Source organism: Epinephelus fuscoguttatus, linkage group LG2 (assembly GCF_011397635.1).
Source record: "Epinephelus fuscoguttatus linkage group LG2, E.fuscoguttatus.final_Chr_v1".
NCBI lineage: Eukaryota > Metazoa > Chordata > Actinopteri > Perciformes > Serranidae > Epinephelus > Epinephelus fuscoguttatus.
The window spans coordinates 24,975,231-24,997,884 of NC_064753.1; the positions used below are offsets into that span (position 1 = coordinate 24,975,231).

Genomic DNA, 22,654 nt, shown 5'->3' on the forward strand with positions numbered 1-22,654 from the left:
AGCTATTTAAAGAGCCTAAGATGTAAAACCCTTATTTGTGTCATTTTACCTGCTGTCCAAAATTACCTGTCTTCACCCTGGTCCGCTGTGGATTTCTTTTCCATCCACATTTCCTTGTCTTTTTTTGTCAGAATCAGATCCTCACCAAAGCGAAAAACACATCTGTCCCATCCATAGACTGTATAAATCCCATCTATGGCTCATGGACTGCAGGCTCCAAACCGGCCGTGCCGCGTGTTTGCGACAGTGTCGTAAAGCGCCAATGTTGTGGTCGGAAATCGGGCCGGGTCGTCCTTTGAGCTGAGCTCTCAGTCGCCCTTCACCAGAGAAAGAGTGCTCTTCTCAGCCAAAAGACACACCTGCGCAGCGTTAAACCATGGCGGGGACACTTGCACGGAAAGCTATCGACCACCTGAAGAGCAAAGAGTTCAGGGAATATTTGATGAGGTAAGATAATGGAAGCTGTTTTATTTATATTAGCACGCATGCTAAAGTGACGTTAGCTTGTCGGCTGGCGGGTGATTTACAGCTCGGTACGGTAGCGTTACCTCATGTTAAACAGCTGTCTAAACTTACTGGATCTGTTCAGACGTTTTAATAAAGTTCATGACTATTTTTAACGATTTAGGTGTTACTATATGTTACATTGGCAACGTTTCTCACGGTTCTCAGCTAGTTTTCAAGGACAATTGTGGTCTCTGTAACATTGGTAAGAAGAGCTCAGTTAACTTGTTCCTCCAGTTTATGAGCTTGGCTGTAAATGGAGAGAAGACTGTGGGTGAACTCGTTTTTTAAATGTATCCTAATTTAAATTAATGTGATGGACATGCGGTAATATGATACAGAAACACCCACCTTAAAACCCAATCAGCAAAGCTCGAAAGTGGGTCGTAACCTGTGAGAGGCTCTAATAGGTTCGCAGGGAAACAACAAATGTGCCACTAACAACAGTGTTTAACTGTGTAGTGCTTTAAGGCTGAGGCCAGTGATAAATATGGCTTTGGGGACAAAGGCAAGCAGAGAGGATTACTTTTATTACTTTTTGTCATGTTGTCAAAACGTTGGTTAATGTGTACATGATGTCCAGGTGGGGTGTGTGCACTTGCCACAGAGCAGCAGCCTGCTTGAAATTCAGTGTGCAGACTAGTGATGCAAGAAGCCATCTTTGTTTACAGTCGTCACAGATAAAGAGTTTTGTGTGGACGGTCTTGAAAATCCAGTAGAAAGTCAAACGTGCTGTAGATGTGTGCGAGGCACACATTATGTACGACCTTTGGTCCTTTCTCTGGTTTAGTTGGCTTTCTGACAATTTTGGTGGTGTGTTTTGTCACTGTGCAGAAAACACAATCAATAAGTTAACCTTTACCTTTTGTTATGAATGTTATGATCGACAGTTGACTGTGAGTGTGGTTAAATATTTTCATCCAGGTAATAAAATGTTACCTTATTCATAATATCCCAGTTTAGCCCTGCAGGACCTGGGCTCTTTATTCAGTTCAAGTTCTAATGTCATTTGTGACTTCATCAGGCCTGAGACAGACCCATGACCTATTTTAGGTGGCAGCAGCTCACGCACATCAGTATGACTTATCTGTATTTATGTTCTTTTCTCTTCCATGTGGCCCTGAAAAATAAAACACGTCAACAGCACGGTAAGTACTCATGGTTTCTCTCTTTCAACATATCTGTTTCTATCTGTGTCTCTCTTTATCTGTGACTGCCTGCTGATTTATGTCAATCTTTCTGATTGTCTCGTATCTCATATGGATGTATCATTTTCAAATCTTTACTGTCCTGGTTTTCTCCTATGTATTTTTGACATCAGTGCTTTTAATAATGAGATTCACAATACAGATTTTACTTTACAGTATTCATATGTAATTCTGTTCTTTTGTACAGCCAGCTAAAGATACATGTCCAGTCTGTGGTCCTAACAATGTTTTGTCCCTTTGTGTGTGTCCATACAGCATTTCTGGGGTCCGGTAGCAAACTGGGGTCTTCCAATAGCTGCCATCACAGATATGAAGAAGAGCCCTGAGATTATCAGTGGCAGGATGACCTTCGGTAAGTCACACAGACGCATGCACTGATAAGCCCCGATCTACAAGTGCAGGGCGCAGACAATACCCCCATCCTTTTCTCGTTAAGCTTGTTAGGGTTAGGATTGTATTTTGTACTTTATCTGAAGGTTACTTAGAAATGAAAAATTCCTATAAGTAAACTACAACTGCAGTTCTTGTCAGGTCATTTTGGATATTTTCTGTGGCTGCTCTTTTTCTGTATCACATTCTGAATGAGTTTTTACTTTGGCCTGAAAGGGGCCTGAGAAAACATGGCTTCATTTATTTATTATTTTTTGTGAACATTAAGTCTAGGGGAGTAAGTGTAGCAATACAAGATGGCAAAGAAGACAGTGGCTCTGTAATAAGCCTGTGTGTTTTCTCCCTCTTCTCAGCTCTGTGCTGCTACTCAATTCTCTTCATGAGGTTTGCTTACAAGGTGCAGCCACGCAACTGGCTACTGTTTGCTTGCCATTTGACCAATGAGTCGGCACAGCTAATCCAGGGAGGTCGTCTCATCAAATACAAGTAAGTAATATCTCATGCTGTTTTAATTCTGTTGTCAGTGTGAATGGATAATGTTTTATGAAGTGTTGGGGGAAAAATGTCAGAATTTCCAGTTATTTTCAAACTGGTCCTTATTTTGTCACTATGACTTTTTACACTATGTCATCAATAACGTAAGAGTTATGATAATCAGCAGTGGTTTTTTTTTTCTTAAATGCCATCAGCTCTTGATATGATAGTGAGATTTAGGATGATACAACCAAGGTTAAAATATCTGAAATAATTTTTAAAATAGAGATCATGGGAAAAACAAAACTGTAAGCACTCTGACTGTTTCTGTTATATTCCAGCATGGAGAAGAAGATGAAATCTTAGTGGCAGAGTGAAGCAGATGCAGAATGTTCACTGCAGAGTGGCACCACACTGCTGCAACAGCTGTCTGAACCTGGACATCAGAACGAACGCAACTGAACATCTCATCTAATCACTGAAACCATGGCACTCGCACCGTTTTTTTAAAATGATGGTACCATGATTGATCATGCTCATTAAGTTTTAGCCACTTTCTACTGTACAGACAGAAAAAAAACAGATGCTTTCCTCCAAGAATTAAGGTCAACTCTGATTTATTTTTAGAATTTTTCATCATTCAACATGACAAAATATCATGTAGGTGAATGTGCACCCAGCTAACCAGCCTGACAGTTAGCTGCCTTGCACACTGGATCCACCGCCTGTTGCACACTTCAAAACCAGGCTTAAGTAATCATTACTCACCAATCATGTAATTTTAGGTCATCAGCATTAATATTTTCATTACTTTGCAACCTCCTTAGTAATTCAAATATTAATGATATTTCATGTAAAACTTAGCCTAAGGTCAGCTTATGTAAATATGTCCATAGAGCAGATACTCACTTGCTAAGCATACGGACATTCATTCATTAACCTTTACCTAAACACAGAGGACACACAGAGCTAAGATTTATGTTTGTTTTGCCCTTTAGCAAGATGTTATCCTGTATAATGGAAACAGAGTGAATGAGGATCCAGTTTGGCATGGTTTTATAACAGGGTGATAAATAAGACAAGCTGCTTCTGTCAGTGCTGACCAAACATGTACTGTGTGTTGTTGTTGTCATCATGTCATTCACATTAATTTATTGTCATTGTATAATTCACATAATTTTTCCCTGACAAATGATTTGATTCCCTGTGTTTGTTCAAATAAACTGGTTAGAACCAACTTGAACACAATTAATTCAGGGAGTGAGTGATTTATTTGCAAAGCTTGTGTTTAATGAAGTTCAACTTTGTCACTGCAGTGTTCATTTGATTCTTTTTTTGTTTCTGTTCCATGGTCATTGTTAAAGATCAGGTCACCTTTACAGTGTTGGCTATTTCACCATGGTAATGTCAAGGAGGCCTCTGCTCTGTATTTACACTCTACACTTAGCTCCGCAGCCCAATGCCCTTGTTAAATGAACACGAACATACAGAAGGGTCTAAAAGTCTGAGCCCACATTGAGAAGCTCTATATTTTCACATATCTGGAAACAATCAGAAAAATGCATTAAGTCACGGAATGTAAAATGAAGAAATATTTAAGATCCTGCACCATTTCTAGATCAGCAATCAAATTTAAGCAAGTGTGTGGCACTGACCAGTGTAACTCCTTTATTCAGAAGGTCTGATTTCCTTGAGTTGTATCTCCTCCATAGAGGTGTGCATTGAGATGACACTCCTGGATTTGATCTAGTCATCTTAGGCTCATTCGCATAACTCGCAGCTAACTAACTTACGGCCAGTGTCCACCTGTTATAAATATGGCTGTGCCTCAAGTTTCCAGCAGATCGTGGCTTACTACGTAGCATTGTGATAGTAGGAAACATGGCATCAGAACAAATACAAGTCCATTCCATTTATCACTAGGATAAAGGAGCCCTGAATGTCATGGACTTTCTTCCACAGTCACTGGAACTCAAGCACACTGAAAATTTCTGGGGCACTTGAAGACTGAGAAAGCTAAGCACTCTGAGACACCACATGAAACTCTTTGGACTATTGTCAAATTGTGCTGAGAAAACATGGGTTATCAGGTTTTGCACACACTTATGGAGTCCATACCACCTCCTCATACCACCTGTCACTAAAGCAAAAAGGATGGTATGCAAAATACTGAAGATATTCTGAAATTCATGAACAATTTTCAAAGATTCAACTTTTCACTCAGCTTGTTAAGCCAATGTTATCGTTTGTAAGGGAAAAGGTGTTACATTCGAAGCAAATTCACAATATTAACAATAATACATTTTATTTAGAGACGTCTTTCAAGACACTCAAGGTCATCTTACAGAAAAAAAACAGAAGTATCTTGGCTAATGGTCTCAGACTTTTTGACCTCACTGTATATTTTCAACAGAGTTTGAACGTAAAAACCACACACACCATCACACACATATAGAAAACAACTGCTGAGAGCTGAATATTATAAATATTCATATTTCACCACCATTTTCTGCATAGCCTACTTAAGATAAAACAAATGAGCCAGTCAACATTGTCAAAACTAGTGTACCAACAAATTTCAAGTAAAGTCAAGTTAAAGACCTGCAATCACATTTTTATTTAACTAGAAGTACAGATTCATTGACAAGTGTGGTTAAAGTGCTCATTATGTGAGCATGACACGTTAAATTAATACGTTGACATCAAAAGAGATGATCTAACTATATCCAGCAGGTGGCAGCACTGCAACAAAGAGCACCCAGTTATGGGAGTTGTAGTTCAACGAAGAAGGCCAACATGGCGTCCGTGAGAAGTGATGAGTGGAGGGCTGTGTGCGACAAATTCACCAACGCCCAAAACCTCACTCTTATCGAATCAAGAAATGACCCCGAAAACGACCCGTTTCGCTCCAAATACAAGGCCAGGGAGCTGCTCAGAGAAATATACTGCTCGCTTAAGAGTTTCGAAGCGGGCGAAGGTGAAGAGGAAGCCGGCGGAGAGAGCAGCGACCAACGGCCGACGGAGCCGCCGGGGGACGAGCAGAGGGAGGACGGGTTCGGTCAGGGCTTCAGCGGCGACTCGCCAGCCGGGCTGCGGGCCGCTAAACTCGCGGCTGTGGACTACTATCTGGGCGTCAACCATGTTGACACAGAGGAGCTGTCAGCCGGTCAGGAGCATCTGACAAACTGCCTGAAACTGCTGGACAGATGCAGAGTGTCGTCGGAGAATGTGTCGCTGTTTATCCATGTCAGGGTAATGTTGACGTTAAAATGCCCAATAATGCTACAAAGCTAACCGTTAGCATTCGGTTAACTGTCAATTTCCTTTGCCCTCTACAAACAGGCCACGGCTGCAGCCAACGTTAAGCTCATACAATATGTCTTAATAACAGTAATGTTGAAAAATAATAACGTAATAAATTGTGTCTGAGCTGCTCCCAATCAACCATAACTAACAAACTGACAATAATATTGTTAAACCCCAATAAAATTAGCATTGTAGGCCTGTGGGAATGTATACCATTAGTCCCTATTTACACACACAACAGCTGACATATAAGATTGATGACTTCTAATATTATTAAGGATCACAGTCCATCAGATCCATCAGGTTCATTACAAAGTCATGTAAATACAGTAAATTATTCTTGCTTATCCAAATCATTCTGCTGTAGTATGACATCAGATGGTGCTGATCACTTATAACACACATGTACTGGCTGTTTGTGTTACCAGAACCAGTTGGGTATCCTGTGGGCAGGCCGGGATGAGACGGAGGAGGCCCAGGGTTACCTTGAAACAGCAGAATCCATCTACCAACGTTACATGAAGGAGGTAAGATCGGTGTCTTGTGTGACTGTTAACTTGAAGCAGCTGGTACACTGACCGATCGGTGACAGGGCAGGCAGGAGGGACTGGAGCAGAGGAAACCATCACTGCTGTGTAACTGATTTATTATCTAGCTTCTTCATTGTCTCACAACTTCTCTCTCATCTGACTATTATGGTAAACACTTCAGTAATGCATTGAGACTTTGCACACTTATCAGTCATCATCAGTTTACCTCATTAACAATAGGTGAGCTGCCACATAAGCCTCATTTACCTGTCTGGCAGTCGCCAAGGCAGAGTATCACATTGTTGTATTTTTAGTAAAAGTTGTGCAAGTGCTGTTGACATTGCCTTTTTCTGCATTCTCTGATCTTCTGAGGATTCAGCATATGCTTGATATTAATCCTATTCACAAATTAAAATGAAATGTGATGCACTCGGTAGCAGAAATGGAGTAATGAAGCATGTGGTCATAAATGTGTGTCACTTTCTTTAACTGTTGACATCAGCATCCAAAAGTATTAGTTTCTTGCAACAGCAGGAGGACAAGATGAAGCCATGTTTGTTGTGTTTGTGTTTTTCAGGATGGCAGTCCACCCACTGATATGACAGAGTACTTCACTACTGAGGAAAACTTGCTGACACATCAGGAAAGGACCAAGAGGTAACTTGTAAACTCCAGTATCCCCATACAGAAGGCTCAAGCACACATTAGACTTTCCACCTGTTATTAAAGGGACAGTTCAATTGAAAATCAAAATTAAATATTCCTCCTCTTACCTGTAGTGCTATTTATCAGTCTAGATTGTTTTGGTGTGAGTTGCAGAGTGTTGGAGATATCGGCCGTAGAGATGTCTGCCTTCTCTCAAATATAATGGAACTAGACAGCACTCAACATGTGGTGCTCAAAGTGTCAAAAAAATATATTTGAAAAACTCAACAGTAATGTCTTTGTTCATGAATCATGACCTGGTTACTCAAGATAACCCACAGACCTTGTTGTTAGCAGTTACATGTAGGAAACATTTTCTTTCTACTAAACTACACCCACCGACTGTATCACTGCGAAGAAGGAAGCATGCATCCACTGCTAGCTCACCTAGCTTCACTGAGATAGCTAACGTTACAGCTCAGCCAGGACGCAGTTAATGTTAGCATCTCAGACTGTGACGAGCATGAGCCTCTTGTCCATGAGTAGATGCACGCTTCCCTCTGCACAGTGATTCAGTTGGTGGGTGTAGTTCGGTAGAAAGAAAATAGTTCCTACATGAAAGTGCTCTCAAGGACTGTGAATTATCTTAAGTAATCAGTTACTGCAAAGTTCCGTTATATTGGAGAGAAGGCAGACGTCTCTCCCGCGATATGTACAACAAGTCTGCATGATATTGGTCATTCATGTAGCCAACCGGTTTGATTTTTGAATTGCTCTTTTATGCTCTGACTTCCCCATATACTCATTCTCCTCTTCAATCTTCCCCCAACTTCTCGTTCTCAGGTTTGAGTTGGCCTACACCCATACCATGTACTACCTTGCTCAAGTTTATAAAAACCTTGGTGAGTCTGATCTTGTTACAGTCAAGTAAGTAGAACAGTATAGATTTAATGGCTTGTGTATATTAAATACTTGAAAGTGTATGTAAAATGTTTGGCAAAGCTGAGTCTTGTTATGTTTATGTATTGTTCTATTTGATGACGACAATAATGACTATAGTGTTCTGTCTTCCAGGTGAAAATGAGCGTGCTGCCACCTATTGCCACGGCACCCTGCAGAGACAGTTACAGTTAAATCAGTTCAGTCCAATGGAGTGGGCTCTGAACGCTGCGACATTATCACAGTATTATATTACTAAGGTAGGGCACAGATTGATCAAGAGACTACATGCAGAGTACATGGCAAGAAGTTTGGTGTCATAATCAAATATACTTGGAAGATCGGCTCTAGTTGTTCAACAGCACTGTCAGTTTGTTTTCAGTGTAAGTATTGAGAGGTGTGGTGTGTGTGGGATTTCTAGGGTCGTTACATGGAAGGCAGACACTGTCTCGCAGCAGCTACTGTCATATCAGGTTTGGCAGGAGAGGTTCCTTCTGAGGCCGCAGCACAGGAGAGTAAGTATCTATTTAAATCTTAAACTAATATACATATCAAAAGAAGCATACTTAATTGGTTATTTCCTCTGTATTCTGTCGCTGCAATAAACTACACAGAGGCCTTTTCACACCAGGGATGAAAGAAAAAAATTGAAATGACATATAGAAATGTCATTGATAATGTTTTGCATTCAAAGCTTTTACACCAAGGAGACACTAACTATGTTTGCACTGTCATGCAGTCATTGATTGATCGCTGTTTTCACTATAATAAACCCACACTCAAGCCTTCACACTTTAGACGGGCCTGTTATTTTAAGTGCGCAGTACTGTGTCAAAAAGTTAGTGTGTTTGCATCTCCTCTGGGTGGCGCCATGCCATTGTAACGTGTAAAGGCTGAGCTTCATCATGCTGGTATTCATTATTCACGACTGACTGAACAGAGTGTAAATGTGTCTATCATATGTATGTGTTAGTGACACATCACCTTTTAATACAAGGCATAATGTAGATAAAGTAATTGTTTTGTTGGTTGACATGTTTTTATTGGCTTTTGAAATGAGCAGAAATCGAAACAGCTGCAGGAAAAAAGCAGCGAAAAACGAAAGCTTCAAATAAGATAGGGGTAGGTTCATAGGGATAGATGGGTTCAATTTTTTTAATTGACTTGCAGTTTATTTACACAAATAATTTGCATTTGTCTGTAAAGACATTTAGACAGGAGCAAACGCAACTGTATAGCAAAGCACCGGCATATCTCAACATCTTTCTCTCCCTCTGTGTGACTCAGGTGAGACAGAGAGTGAGCGCAGGGAGCAGCTGAGGCAGAAGAGAGCAGACATTGCAAGATGTTGGATAAAATACTGTCTCAACCTCCTGCAGGACGCTAAGAAGCTGCTAGAGGTACGACATGGATGTATATGTGCGGGCATTCATTTGTGGCAGTTTTTTGTACTCAAGTCCACACCTCTCATATAAACAGTGATAGCCACTGGCTGAGGAAAAGAGCACCACCCACAGCTAACTCAGTGTTATCAGAGACAACCCAAAAAATGTAGCACCAAAAAGTTTTAAGGGTTGTCACTTAAACTGTTTTTGTTATGGCTATGGCGTCTGTGTGTTTACCTGCCTAAGTTTACGTGTCCACATGCTTGTGTGTCTCTGAGCTTAGATCTACGTAGTTGTATTGAGTGTGTCTTAAAATGTGCTTGTGCATGTGTTTGTGAACAGGACAACATCGGAGAGTTGGATACTGATCGTCAAGAAGAGTTGATGAGAGCGAGGAGACGTGAGGAGGAGGAGGAAGAGAAGGGCAGGAAGAGTGCTCTGCTGTTTGGCTCTGAAGACACCTTCGACTCCATTGCTAGCCTGGAAGAGAAGGTCTGTATATTATGTATATATATACATATACACATATACATATATATACATATATGTATATATATATTCTTTGTTATAGAACTTTCTTAGTACTTAATCAGACAGTAAATGCAGATTTAAGGTTACTGTATCATCATGAGATCAAACTCTCTGCTTTGTGTTTTCCAGGTACGCTGTTTGTTCCCTCTGGACTTCACTGAAGCCAGAGCTGTATTTCTGGTGGGACAGAATTATGTCACACAGGTATGCACAGCACATACACACACATATGCACACACTGAAACAGGGTTAGGCAGACTCCTAGCATTAGTTTAGATAGGCTTATACAAGGAAACAGACACACACAGTGGTAGAGCACAGTTGAGGAATCCCATGTAGCTGAGTTATTGAAGATACCAGCAGATGGCTGATTATTGAAATAATAAAAAGAAATGAGGCCTTGTAATAAAAAGATGCTTTTGAGCTTTAGAGTTTATGTTCACTTCCTAGCGCAGTTTGTGGACTGTGAAGCCCTCTGAGATATTGCATTTGATACTGGGCTGTATAAACAAACTAGACTGGACTTGACACATATACAGTAATATACCAAGCAGATAGCTGCATGTGCTCTCAGCTGCACTGGTACCACTCAAGACCATGACCATATTGCCATCTAAAATATTCACCTCAGAAGCAAATGTATGCCAGGATGTCATGAATATGATGTAATTTTGGTATATGATGTTAAGCTGGTATTAATAGCAGAGAGAGTTTTGTATTGAAGGCTAAAGAGGGAATCATGTCAGGAGCACAAAACCAGGTTTTCTGTAAGTTTTTTCTTCATCCACACAGGTTTACATTTGAAAAAATGACCCAAGCGCTAAACTTACAACTGAGTTTCAATTGCTAAACATGGCAAACTGTCTCCATCCTTTCACTCACTCATGCAGGCTAAGGAGTACTTTCAGATGGATGGCTATGTCACAGACCACATAGAGATCTTGCAGGATCACAGTTCTTTGTTCCGGGCCCTGGCGTTCTTTGAAGGGGATCTGGAGCGGCGCTGCAAAATGCACAAACGCAGAGTTGACATGTTGGAGCCAATCTGCAATGGTAACTTCCTTCTTGAGTTGTATTTTTTTCTCTTTTAAATGTTTTTATAAAATAGAAGACAGTAAAAAAAAAAACATTATGAAACAAAGAAACTGTGTGTTCAACCCAATTGTCCACTGAAGGCAGAGCTTTAACAATCAATTCACCAATTAGTTGTTCACTTTTAAATTAATCACCAGCTAATTTGATAACCACTAAATCGGTTTGAGTAATTTTTGGTGGAAAAAAGTCAAAATTAAATGTGAACAATTTCTGGTTTCTTTGCTCCTTTATGACAGCAAACTGAATATTTTTGGGTCGTGGACAGTACAAGACATTTGAGGACATCATCTTGGACTTTGGGAAACACTGATCAACATTTTTATTACCATTTTCTACGACATACTATAGGCCAAACAACAAAGATGATCCACCAAGTTGACAAAATTGATGATGTCTGACTTTCTCTGACTCTCTGTTTCTCTACAGACTTGAACGCCCAGTACTACCTAATGATCCGTAGACAGATGATGTTTGAGCTGGCTGAGACCTACAATGAAATGATGGACCTGAAACTGGCGCTGGCCAACAGACAAGCTGATACACAGTCTCTAGATAACCACACCATCAAGAAATTCAACCATCTCTGCTCTGCCTCTGCCAAGTGAGTTTATATATGTGTGTGTGTATGTGTGGGTGTGTGTACGCGCGCTTGCATCTACAATTATTTAATCTAATTGATTTGAAATCCTCCGTCCTCCTCTCCAGATACTTCCAGATGTTCCTGGACTCTCTGTGTTCTCCAGAGGGGAAGCATCCGGAGCACCTGGAGGAGGAGGTGCTCAGACCGGCTCTGGTGGCCCGCTTCAGAGTGGCCCGACTCTACAGCCGGCTGATCACCTCTTCACCCCCTGCCCAGCTGGACAACCTCAACAAGTCTCTGGAAAACTACAAGTAAGAAGATATATTTGTTACTGCATGGTGCTACATCTTCTTTCTTCATATTTAAAGATGTGCTCTCAACAGGAGAACTCAACAATGTGTCACGTAGCAAGAACATGGCTCTATATGTGTATACAGCCAAAAGGAACCCTGTATTTTTGTAAATAAAGTAGACTATAATATAATGAAACCATCTACATCTTAACACATTTCAGGCACATGAATTTCCCCTGCTTTAAGCCCCGATAGAAGTATAAGGAAATAAGATATTTTTTGTGGAATAAGAAGAATTTAAAAAAAAAAAAGTGTGTGTGCTGTACTTTCTGCATGCTCCCAGCTGCCATGTTGTTTGTGTAATTTGTTGACCATCACTTTCACCTTCCACCTGTTGTCTAGATATGTGGTGCAGTACTGTGAGGCCCACCCTGAGGCAGCAGCCGCTGTGGAGACGGAGCTGGAGCTGAGTACGGAGATGGTCGGCTTGCTCCCTCTCAAAATCAACCGCATCAAAGCAAAGATGGCTGCAAACAACTGAAAGATGCCACTGACACTTACTTACTGACTTGTTGACTGATAGTGCTAGATCCATCCAAATGAGCAGTCAGTCTAAATTTACCACCTGTATAGTCAATGGACACTAACAGCAGTTCGAGAAACTGGATGACAGAGTGACTGTCTTTCTTGCTTACTTTGAATGGTTGATGGCCTCTTCTTTTGTGCTGCTTTCACAAGACCTTTGAACACATTACCCGCTGTACATATGTGCTCGCTGTGAAGTAAAATACGTGGTCAATTTACTTTTAATTCAAATAGCACAGCAAATATACTTTGTTCAAAACTAACGTGAAAGTATCTTTCTCATTGTGCTAAGAGGTAAGTGAGAGTGGTTGACATGTTTTCAGCACGTTGAATTGAATGTGAATTGACCTGTTTGTCACTGTACATCGATGCTTTCTTCCCAACCAGACTGGTTTTAAGAAATCTATCACTGCAATGTCAGATGCTCTTTTTGCAAGAAAAAATTTAAAAAAAAAAAAAAAAAAAAATAGCTGCTTGGATTCAGACAGTCCCCTTAACACCCTAATGGCGGATATGTACATAACATACCGGTGTTTTTATTTTATTTTGCTTTGCTCTGTGACCCTTGTCTGACTCATACTTGTTTTCTGTTGTTAATCATATTGGTTTTTTATTTAATGTGGCTTTATTTTGTGTAAAGCACTTTATCACACTAAAAATACATTTCTTCAGCTTTTGTCTCTGATGGAAAAGCAAATGTTAAGGCCTACTGTAACTATGGTTAGTGTAACCATGATAATAACAATAGGCAGTGATGTACAGATAGAATTGAAGAAGTTTGTACTACTTAAAGGTTGTTGTTGCGCCTTAAAACTGAGATGCCTGTTCTGCAGAATCATCAGGAACCAGTGAGAGTCCTTAAGTGGACTCAATGCTGTTGGTTTATGAGACATAATCTGCATGATGCCAACTTCCAGCTGAACCTGTGTGTTTTTCCATGTCTCTGAGGAATCAGTGTCATCCTGTTTTATGTACAGCAAATACTGTATGTAATGATAATAAACCAATGAAGTAATACACACATGTCACAATAACAGTATGTGCTTTTTTTATCTGAAAAGAGAAGCTGGGTGTGAAATGGGTCCTCAGATGTTTCTCTAGTATATCTCCATATAACAGAAGTGCCACATTAATTTAATGAGTTTACAAACCTTTTCTTCTCAGTCTATTAAATACTTAATGCAGTGAAATGTCAAAAATGGTGTCTATTAAAATCAAATATCTTGTAAACTGTGACAATGTGATGATGTTCAATAAAAGTTACAGTATATCTCACCTTACGTCTTTACATCAGTTATGTCCTCATGTTGTTTATGTCCTGCAGTGGTGTCCTGTATGTTTCCAATATTGTTTTTTAGTCACATTATACACACACGCACACACACATATATATGTACATATACATACTGATTGGTCTCAGCCATGGTCTTAGTGGGATAGTATGTAGTACTGCATTCACATCATCTAGCGGGCTTTCAGAGGATACTTTGCCTTGGTAATCAGCTTCGGGGAATCCAGGTGTCAAGCTTGTCCATGATTTCCAATTACAGGTCATTCGCCCCTGCTGTAAGGGAGTCTGTTAGGGCTTGGTACCCAATCTCATTCTTGGAGTGTGGGGATGATGATGACCTCCCCACTCTGACCTGTCGTCCCGGCACCCCCCTTGCCATAGCATGTTTCAGTCTCTACATGCGATAGCAGTTGCAGTTTGTGGATGTTGGAACAGTGGGCTAGGAGTTGTTTCTTTGCCAGCCTAGATGTTGGGTTTGGAAGCATCCATGTATCCCACATCCTCTGCATGTAGCCCCTCTGGCTGGGGTCGCTTGTATAGTAGCATTCCGACAGTTCCATATTCTCTGCTCCAGTCCATCTATGTCTTGTTCCAGTAGCCCATTTCTCATCAGGTTGCCCTGGCCTTGTTGACCCAGGCGACATCCGAGCTGCCATGACTCTTTTTTTGGGTTTACTCATCCTGTGATAGGCTACCAGCATTAAGGACCTTGCCGAAGGGTCCCGACTGGATGTGTGTTACCTGCCATGACTGGGATTCGAACCCCAACTTACTGTAGTCAATAACCTAACTACAGATTGTGTAGTTGAGTCAAAGCCACTTACAGAGGCTACAGGTGTTTCACATTGATATAACAAAAAGTCATGAGCAAAGACACCTCACAGCTTTCTAGGTGAGTTGCCTGATTCCTAAATGTTGGATTAGAGTTTGCTGCGAATATCTGCAACTTCTCGGATTTAGTTGCATGTTTTTGTAAGGGAAAGTACAACAGAGGTCAGATGTGTGGACTCTCCTCCTGTAACACTGAACATCCTGGGAATGGACACTGAGATTGGGTACATGTAGTCTTACAAGTACTTAGGTGTTCACATGAACAATTAACTGGACTGCACATACAACATATAAAAGCACAAAAGCAAAGAGAGGACAGAACAAAGTCAATCTGCTGAGGTCACTCCTGAGGACCTTTTTGACTCTGTGGTTGCATCAGTCATCTTCTATGGAGTGATCTGCTAGGGCCGCCGCATCTCGACAGCTGACAGGATGAGACTTAACAGACTGGTTAAGAAGACCGGCTCTGTCCTGGAATGCTCCCTTGATCCAGCGGAGGTGGTGGAAAAGAGGTGAACGGTGGCTAAGCTATCGTCCCTGATGGAGAACATGCCCCACTTGATGCAGGACACTGACTGCACTGAGCAGCTCCTTCAGTGACAGGCTGCTTCACTGTGTGAAGAATAGATACCGCAGGTCCTTCCTTCCTGCTGCTGTCAGAGATTACAACCAACACTACTCCCACACTTACCAAAACTGACAACCATCAGTCATAACTCGTGCAATATCAATACTAGAATTCAGCCATTCAGCCTGCCTTTATACTCTAAGTTATAATCATTTTTACTTATTATATTATATTATATTGCTGTTTTTTACTGATGCTTTTGTTTTGTACCATCCCTTCTGCTGCTGTAACAACATAAAGTTCCCCTCTATGAGACAAAGGAAGGATTATTTTATCTTTAATGTATAGTATGTGTTGCACTGTGCAGAGAGGACTCAAATGTGAAACACCAAGCAGGCATGACCGGAGAACAAAAAGCAAGCTTTAATAATATAAAGCTGATACAAAAAAGACAAAAACTCAAGCAGGCAACAAAACTGAGGCAGCAGGTAGACGAACAACAAAACAACTATGAAAAAACAAAACCATATTAGTAACAACCTGGTAATCAAGGAACACTAAAGGAATCCAACCAGGAACACAAAGGCCAACACTGGCAGGGAGAATGAACCAGATAATGGACCATAAAGACAGATCTGTCAAAGGAACAAAGACACAGGTACACATACACAGAGAACTAATCACAAGAACATCACACGGCTGGAGTAGGCGGGCATGAGCAAAAGGAGGGAAACACAGGCATTGGCTAAAAACATGACAATAAGGGAGGTGTGGTGGGTGACACAGGGTGGAGCAAACAAGAATAACATGACACAGGTGTGCAGGGAAACTCTGGAACGGGGAAGGACTAATGAAACTGATACAAAGCAGGAAAAAGACAAAGGTAGGAATTAAAAGAAGACAAAACAAAACAGGAAGCAAACTACAACAAAACTTGATGACCATGACAGTGTGTATGATTTTAGGGACATATTGGCACAAATGCTATGCAATAATGATAATTATGCTGTCATGAGTTTATAATCAGCTGGTTTCATTAGCTTAGAATGAGCTGTTCATAATTACCACTTCGCCATGTTATTCTACAGTAGCCTAGAACAAACATGTTTCTCCTAGTTAGGTAGTTGGTTAGTTATTTTATTGACACAAACAAATACAATTTTTGGGTAAAAACAATATACAAAACAACTCATATATAAGATAAACCTGTTAGTAAAAACCTTAAAAAGCTTGGCACATGGGAGAATTTCAGTTCTGTGACCTCACCACTGGATGCCACTAAATGCTACACACTAGATCTTAAATGCATGAGCGATTTCCAACTAACCATGAGGCCATGCAACTCTATGTTGAGAAAGTTGAGTTGAGAAACATAATCCAGATGCTGCCATACATAAACCCATCTCCATCTATATAATAGCTTGAATTAGTCCAGTATGAGAAACAGGCCACATTGTTTCTTTGTCACATTAAGCTTTTATTACAGTAGCTTCTCCATTAAATCATTCGAGATGTGTGACAAAAGTTTAATGCTCATGCTGCCAACATATTTAACATACAAAGAGCGACTGGGGACCTTGAGAATAAAAAGCAAAAAGTTAACTTATTTCTCCAAACATTATTAGTCAGGCTTATAATCAGTGTCATTTGACAAAAATAAACAGATTTGATTTAATTCACATATCATTAACCATCCTCTGATACTGCTATCCTTTAGTTTTCCATAATCTCAAGAAAACATTGGTGTTATATTTATGTGGTGAAACCAACCAGGGTCAGTTTGACCCCACTATAAAATTTTAAAAATTAATCTACATTCATTCAAACTTCTCTGTCTTCCAATACAAAAGTAGACTCAGTATGCTCTCAGTATGAGCCCCTGTCAAAATAAAGGTTAAATAGACGTAATTCAAATTTAGGTTTTTAATTTTCTTACTAATGTAAAACCAGTGGTGTTTACATAAACAGCACATGCCAGAGGCAGTCGGAGCACATGATTTGACTCATGCTATGCTCAGGGCACACTGGCATGTGACAGGAGGAGCAAACATTTACTACCTTCCTGTCTGTGTTTGGGAACGGAGGCAACACCTTTTTCGAGATTTTCCAACCCAGCGTTTGACGTCCACACCAGCAGAGTCTCCCTTGAATTGATTAACTGAATTTGATCATCATAAAACATTTTATCATGAAATCGTGTAATTTATTTCTGACACTGAACATAATCTCATGAGCAGTATTTGGGAACCTCGATGGAGCACATGAGGAAATCTGTGTCTGCTGCATCTATTTCTGTCTCCTTGAAAATGAACTGACTGACAGAGTGCCCCCCAGAGACTGTGTGATACTGTAAATTAGGACCCATTGCAAACATGGACTCAGTAAATAGTTCCATCTATTTAGACTGCATAGGACCCCAATGCATTGGTACTTTTAAAAAAGCACCAATCAAAGCAGAAGCAGAAAACAATATGAAGTCATTAGGAACAATCTGATTGACAGTGTCATGAAAACTGAAATGATAGAGTAAAGCACATGTGAGATATGACAGAAAGTATACCTCTGGGGTCTGTGGGTACCCCAGTTGGTAGCATGAGGGATGGGAAAATTTAATTTCCTCGTATAATTTATACCAACACACCCTCTCCCACACACACACATGCACGCACACACACAACACATGAGGCAAAATATTGATCGTGACGTAAATTCCAGTTTGTTATGAGACATAATTTGTGGCTTCTTCGTGCAATGGAAACAATTTCAGTGCAACTCAACCTGCAATTCCTGCTTTCATTTATGTCCCCACCAACCTGTCTGATGCTTGTCAAAACGTGTATTGACATACCTGCTCAGCACTAGACACTTGAAACTAATGCGCTGTGAGTGAGAACTCTTCCAAGAGAGCTTACTGGAAAATCCACCCTCGCTCAGAACACACATACAGATTCATGGTACATGCACAATACATTCATAGTCACACTGGCATATCTAAACCTCACCATGTAAAGTAATACAGGAGGTTTTTGTAAGATTTCCTTTTTAACAGGTGCCAAGAATAAGTGCAGACGTGCTGGAAAATCGGATGAGATGCAGTTTTTATCAGTGGTTTCAATTTATATCATGACAGTGATGAGTAAGTGTGTGAAGCAAAGACATAACGTGAGTTAACATAAACAGAATGTGAATTAAGACTTTTAATTCTGGACATTTTTAAAGAAGACTGATTGTTTCTGTTGGTTTCAAACCTCTCTCACAGAGCCAGTCTTGATCTTAATGAGATTACCTTGTTTAATAAAAGTTATAATAATGATATAATGATAATGATCCTCCACTAGATGAAGACTAACTTATATTCCCTTAATACTTTCCAACACTGAAAACAAAAGATGCAAGGCTGTAGAGAAACTGTTGCATCCTGATTCACACTCTGAGGATCAGACAACACAAGCCATTTGCTAACATGGCAGTCTGCTGGACAGTGACAGGTAATTGTCTAAATACATTTATGAGTTTTATTGTTTGTTTTGGCTATTATACATAAAATTAAATCTCATACATCCTTATAGCCCCAACACATTTTTGGGACCAAGCTACCATTTGAGGAGTGTACAAACAGGAGTGTTCAGCCAGTCCAGCTATTCCTCCAGCCAGGAATCCCCAGAGAAGCAGGCTGGTTTACACAACCCAACGTACACAGGTGGTCGACACTGACTACCATATTATTGTCTAGTTTCAGGCCCAGCAGGAATGTCTTCGAACAAACTGGGAAATTAATATTGAACATTGTTTCCACCTTCAATATTTGGCAGAAATCTTGTCATTTGTTGTCTGTCTTGGATAATCTGACAGCGGTAATGTCTGCTCTGCGCATCTTATATAGTATAAAACTAAATCTAACATATTGAGAAGAGCTCAAAGCCGACCTCCAAATTGTGCTGCAGTCATAGATATATTTAGGTCATGCTAAACTGCTTACGGCAGAGTGATGGTCTGTGAGTTTCCCAAGAAAATTTAGTCATTCAATTACGGTATTTCCTTATGCAAAAACTGCTTACATTAGCATGTTGTGGTTATCAGTCACTGCTCCACTTCCCCTGACAGCGGTCTCTGTGGGGTCCAGAAAAAATCTTGTGTTCTTATTGTCACAAGGGCCCACGGCAGTGCTGTGAAATGATCCTGTTGTGTTTGCATATATGTTAACAGCTATGTGTGTGTGTGTGTGTTTCCACAAGTGTGAAAATAGCGCTGTCTTGGGTGCCATAAACTCAGACAACAGAACAACAGACTTCAATCCCACATAATGTGACAGGGGTGGGAATGGAAACCAAGCTGACTATAAAACCTGCCTTTTTATAGACGCGCTGACACACTGGCAACTGCACGAAAACACATACCAAACATAATTTCTCAAATATTAATGACTGTATAGCAGTGGTACTCAACTCACAGCCCACTGGCTAAACCTGGCCCGCAATAGGGGGCAACCATTTTCTAATTCACAATGAAAATAAATTGATTTACAAAAGAATTTTTTTTTTGTACTTTGAATTTTAATGCCAGAGTGCATTAAAAAAAAGCCTAAAAATAGAGCTTGTTTATCACAAAAGTGCCAGGGGAGGATTTTCTGGAGCCCCAACCTCCTTTTGAATTCATTTAGAGTCCTCCAGGCAAAGCAAGGTGAGTATCGCTGCTCTATAGGCACTGTGGCATTTTAGTATGCTCAATTATTGAGTCTTGTAGCGGTAGGAGAGGAGAGAAGCTCGTCTGGAGACAAACTGTGTGTGCAGCAATGTGTGTGAGGGGCTATATGTGACTCATAAATATGTCACTTACAGTTTGTGTGCGTGTGTGTGTGTGTGTGTGTGTGTGTGTGTGTTTGGAGGCGAAGTTGGGCAGGCTAGTGTGTCATTTCCTGAGGGAAAATGATAGCAACTGATGTTACCACTTCCTGCAGCATCGTACCAATGTGTCATCTGAAACAGACAGTTCTCTCTCTCTGGGTCGTTGTCTCTTAGAGAGAGACAAGAAAAAGGCATGAGTGCACAAAGACACAGAAGAAGAGGAAGAGGAGTAAAAGGACCACGGTGACAGTCAGTGAGAGGAATGCAGTACTCAGCCCACAGAACCACCTCTGTCTCTGTCGTACAAGAACTCGACAAATATTTGGCAGAGTGCTGACGGTAACGTACTCACACAGAGAGAGGTCACTAGGTCAGACTGCACCAAAAGAGAGCCATCTTAGCATCATAAACCACAGTTGGGTATACGCAGTGCTGCACTGTGCATGTGTGTGACAGTGAGCAGCTCGTCCTAGTTACTACACAAGGAAAGGAATCCTAAACGAGTGTTAAGACAGGACGTTTAAAAAGAGACAATGGACATTTCAGATCAATCACATCTAGTTTTTGTCTGACTTTCCTTTCATGCTTCTCTCTTAAAAACAGTGAGTGTTAGTTTGACTTGTTTACCATGAAGAAAAGTTGGGTTGTGTAGCATCACTACACCCTGTGATAAACATTACGGGTGAGGTGCAGTGAGATGGTGTGATGTGAGATTAAACTGCTGATTCTCACAAAATGTGACAATCACAAAAACCACAGATGTTAACAGCTAAGTTCCTCTCAGTGTTGGTATTTGGAGCTCGAAAAAGAGCTCAAATGACTGACGACAGCAGCTCTCACCAACAATTACACAGAATTCAAGTGTTCATGGACTCAGCCCTGCAGAGCATTCAGCAGGTGCAGTCGGTGCAAATGCATGTTGTGCAGGCAAACAGACAGAACTAGAGAATTTTTTTTTTCGTTCAGTTTATGTGTCAATATGTTGTCAGCAGACACAGGAAGATGAGTGTAACATTGCGTGAAATAAAGTAGAAATTACAACATAGTGTTGTAGTCCAGCTTTTAAAAATTGGGCTTGAATATTTCAGTCAATATAAAAGTGAAGAGGAAACATAATATATAACCAGCAGTATATCTCACTGTATACAGGCAGAATGGATTCATTTTCTTTTGATGACACCACAGATGGCCGTCATTAAAAGAAACACTGAGGTTCAAGAGACGTTCAAGCTTTCCTTTACTGCTTTAAAACAATAAAATGGAGGCGACCGGGAGCTTGGTGGGCAGAGCAGGTGCCCCATGTGCAAGGCAGTGTCCTTGCACATGGGACAAGGACACTGCCTTCATTCTTCAGACTGTCCTGTCAATAAAAAGGCAAAAATCCCCCCAAAATAATTATTCATTCATTCATCTTCTAACCGCTTCATCCTCTTGAGGGTCGCGGGGGGGCTGGAGCCTATCCCAGCTGACATCGGGCGAGAGGCAGGGTACACCCTGGACAGGTCGCCAGACTATCGCAGGGCTGACACATAGAGACAGACAACCATTCACGCTCACATTCACACCTATGGACAATTTAGAGTTATCAATTAACCTAGTCCCCAATCTGCATGTCTTTGGACTGTGGGAGGAAGCCGGAGCGCCCGGAGAGAACCCACGCTGACACGGGGAGAACATGCAAACTCCGCACAGAAGGGCTCCCACGCCCAGGATCGAACCGGCAACCCTCTTGCTGTGAGGCGAGAGTGCTAACCACCACACCACCGTAATTATAATAAAGAAATAACAAAATGACATGACAGATAACAGTCCCCTTTTTTGCTTTGTTTGTCTATCTATTTTCATTGTGAGCACATATCTCTCCTCATAACACCACTGCAAACCACAGTCCATGGTTTATACAACAAAATAAACAAACCACAGTCCATGGTTTATACAACAAAATAAACAGACCACTAGCTAATAACCTGGGTTTACCTTACCAACTAAAAAAGCCAACCTTGTAGGCGTTTCTGATGCTCACTCTGAAATCTTTTGTTGATGGATGAAAACAGAGGCAAAGAGACAGAAAACAATGATACTGATAAACGTCTGTGGAGACAGAGAGCTCTGACTCAATTAAAGTCTTTGCTTTTGATATACTTATTTCTTTTTTCAAAGCACCTGCACTTGAAATATCAGATGATTTTTCTTAATCTGACACAAATTGACAGCAGAGGAATCTCAAAGTTTGACCTGAGTTGTCCTGACCCAAGCTCTTGTTCCCTGGTCAGCTTTGAAACAGTGACCAACAACTGACGACGCACTGAATTCTTCTTAATACTGAATCATAATCAACACTTCCCTCAAAATCACTTTGCATCACATGCTTGCAACATGAGTAACCACTGTGTAAATCTTTTTTCATGTCCTCCTCCATCAGCTCCAGGAGCATCCTGAGTAACCTCTGAGTCATGATCGAGTTAATCGCATAAATACACTTCATCTCCACGAGGCCCCAGGACACACCAGGTGTTCCACGCTTGAAATGTCTCAACTTGTGTTTACCAGCAATGGTCTTACGTCACAGCAAGAATAACACTCAGATATACACAAATGTGAGAGTAGTGGAGGAACTATTTTGATCTTTGACTAAGGTAAAAGTTGCAACACAGT

At 40.7% G+C, this 22,654-nt stretch overlaps 2 protein-coding genes across 2 annotated transcripts; both read left to right on the forward strand.

Moving 5' to 3' along the window:
* Nucleotides 1-254: 254 nt before the first annotated feature.
* On the forward strand, nt 255-3,828 carry mpc1 (mitochondrial pyruvate carrier 1). The gene is made up of 5 exons (XM_049565939.1): nt 255-447; nt 1,649-1,652; nt 1,968-2,064; nt 2,456-2,588; nt 2,918-3,828. Exons 1-5 carry the CDS (start codon nt 377-379, stop codon nt 2,940-2,942), a joined length of 330 nt encoding a protein of 109 aa, XP_049421896.1. The 5' UTR covers nt 255-376; the 3' UTR covers nt 2,943-3,828.
* Nucleotides 3,829-5,352: 1,524 nt separating this feature from the next.
* LOC125881948 (kinesin family binding protein) lies at nt 5,353-13,106 on the forward strand. Its single transcript, XM_049565431.1, has 13 exons — nt 5,353-5,828; nt 6,311-6,409; nt 6,990-7,069; nt 7,901-7,959; nt 8,132-8,256; nt 8,418-8,511; nt 9,284-9,396; nt 9,724-9,873; nt 10,042-10,116; nt 10,803-10,965; nt 11,434-11,608; nt 11,713-11,898; nt 12,283-13,106. The coding sequence occupies exons 1-13, from the start codon at nt 5,373-5,375 to the stop codon at nt 12,419-12,421; spliced, it is 1,914 nt and encodes a 637-aa protein (XP_049421388.1). The 5' UTR covers nt 5,353-5,372; the 3' UTR covers nt 12,422-13,106.
* The last annotated feature ends 9,548 nt before the right edge of the window (nt 13,107-22,654 follow it).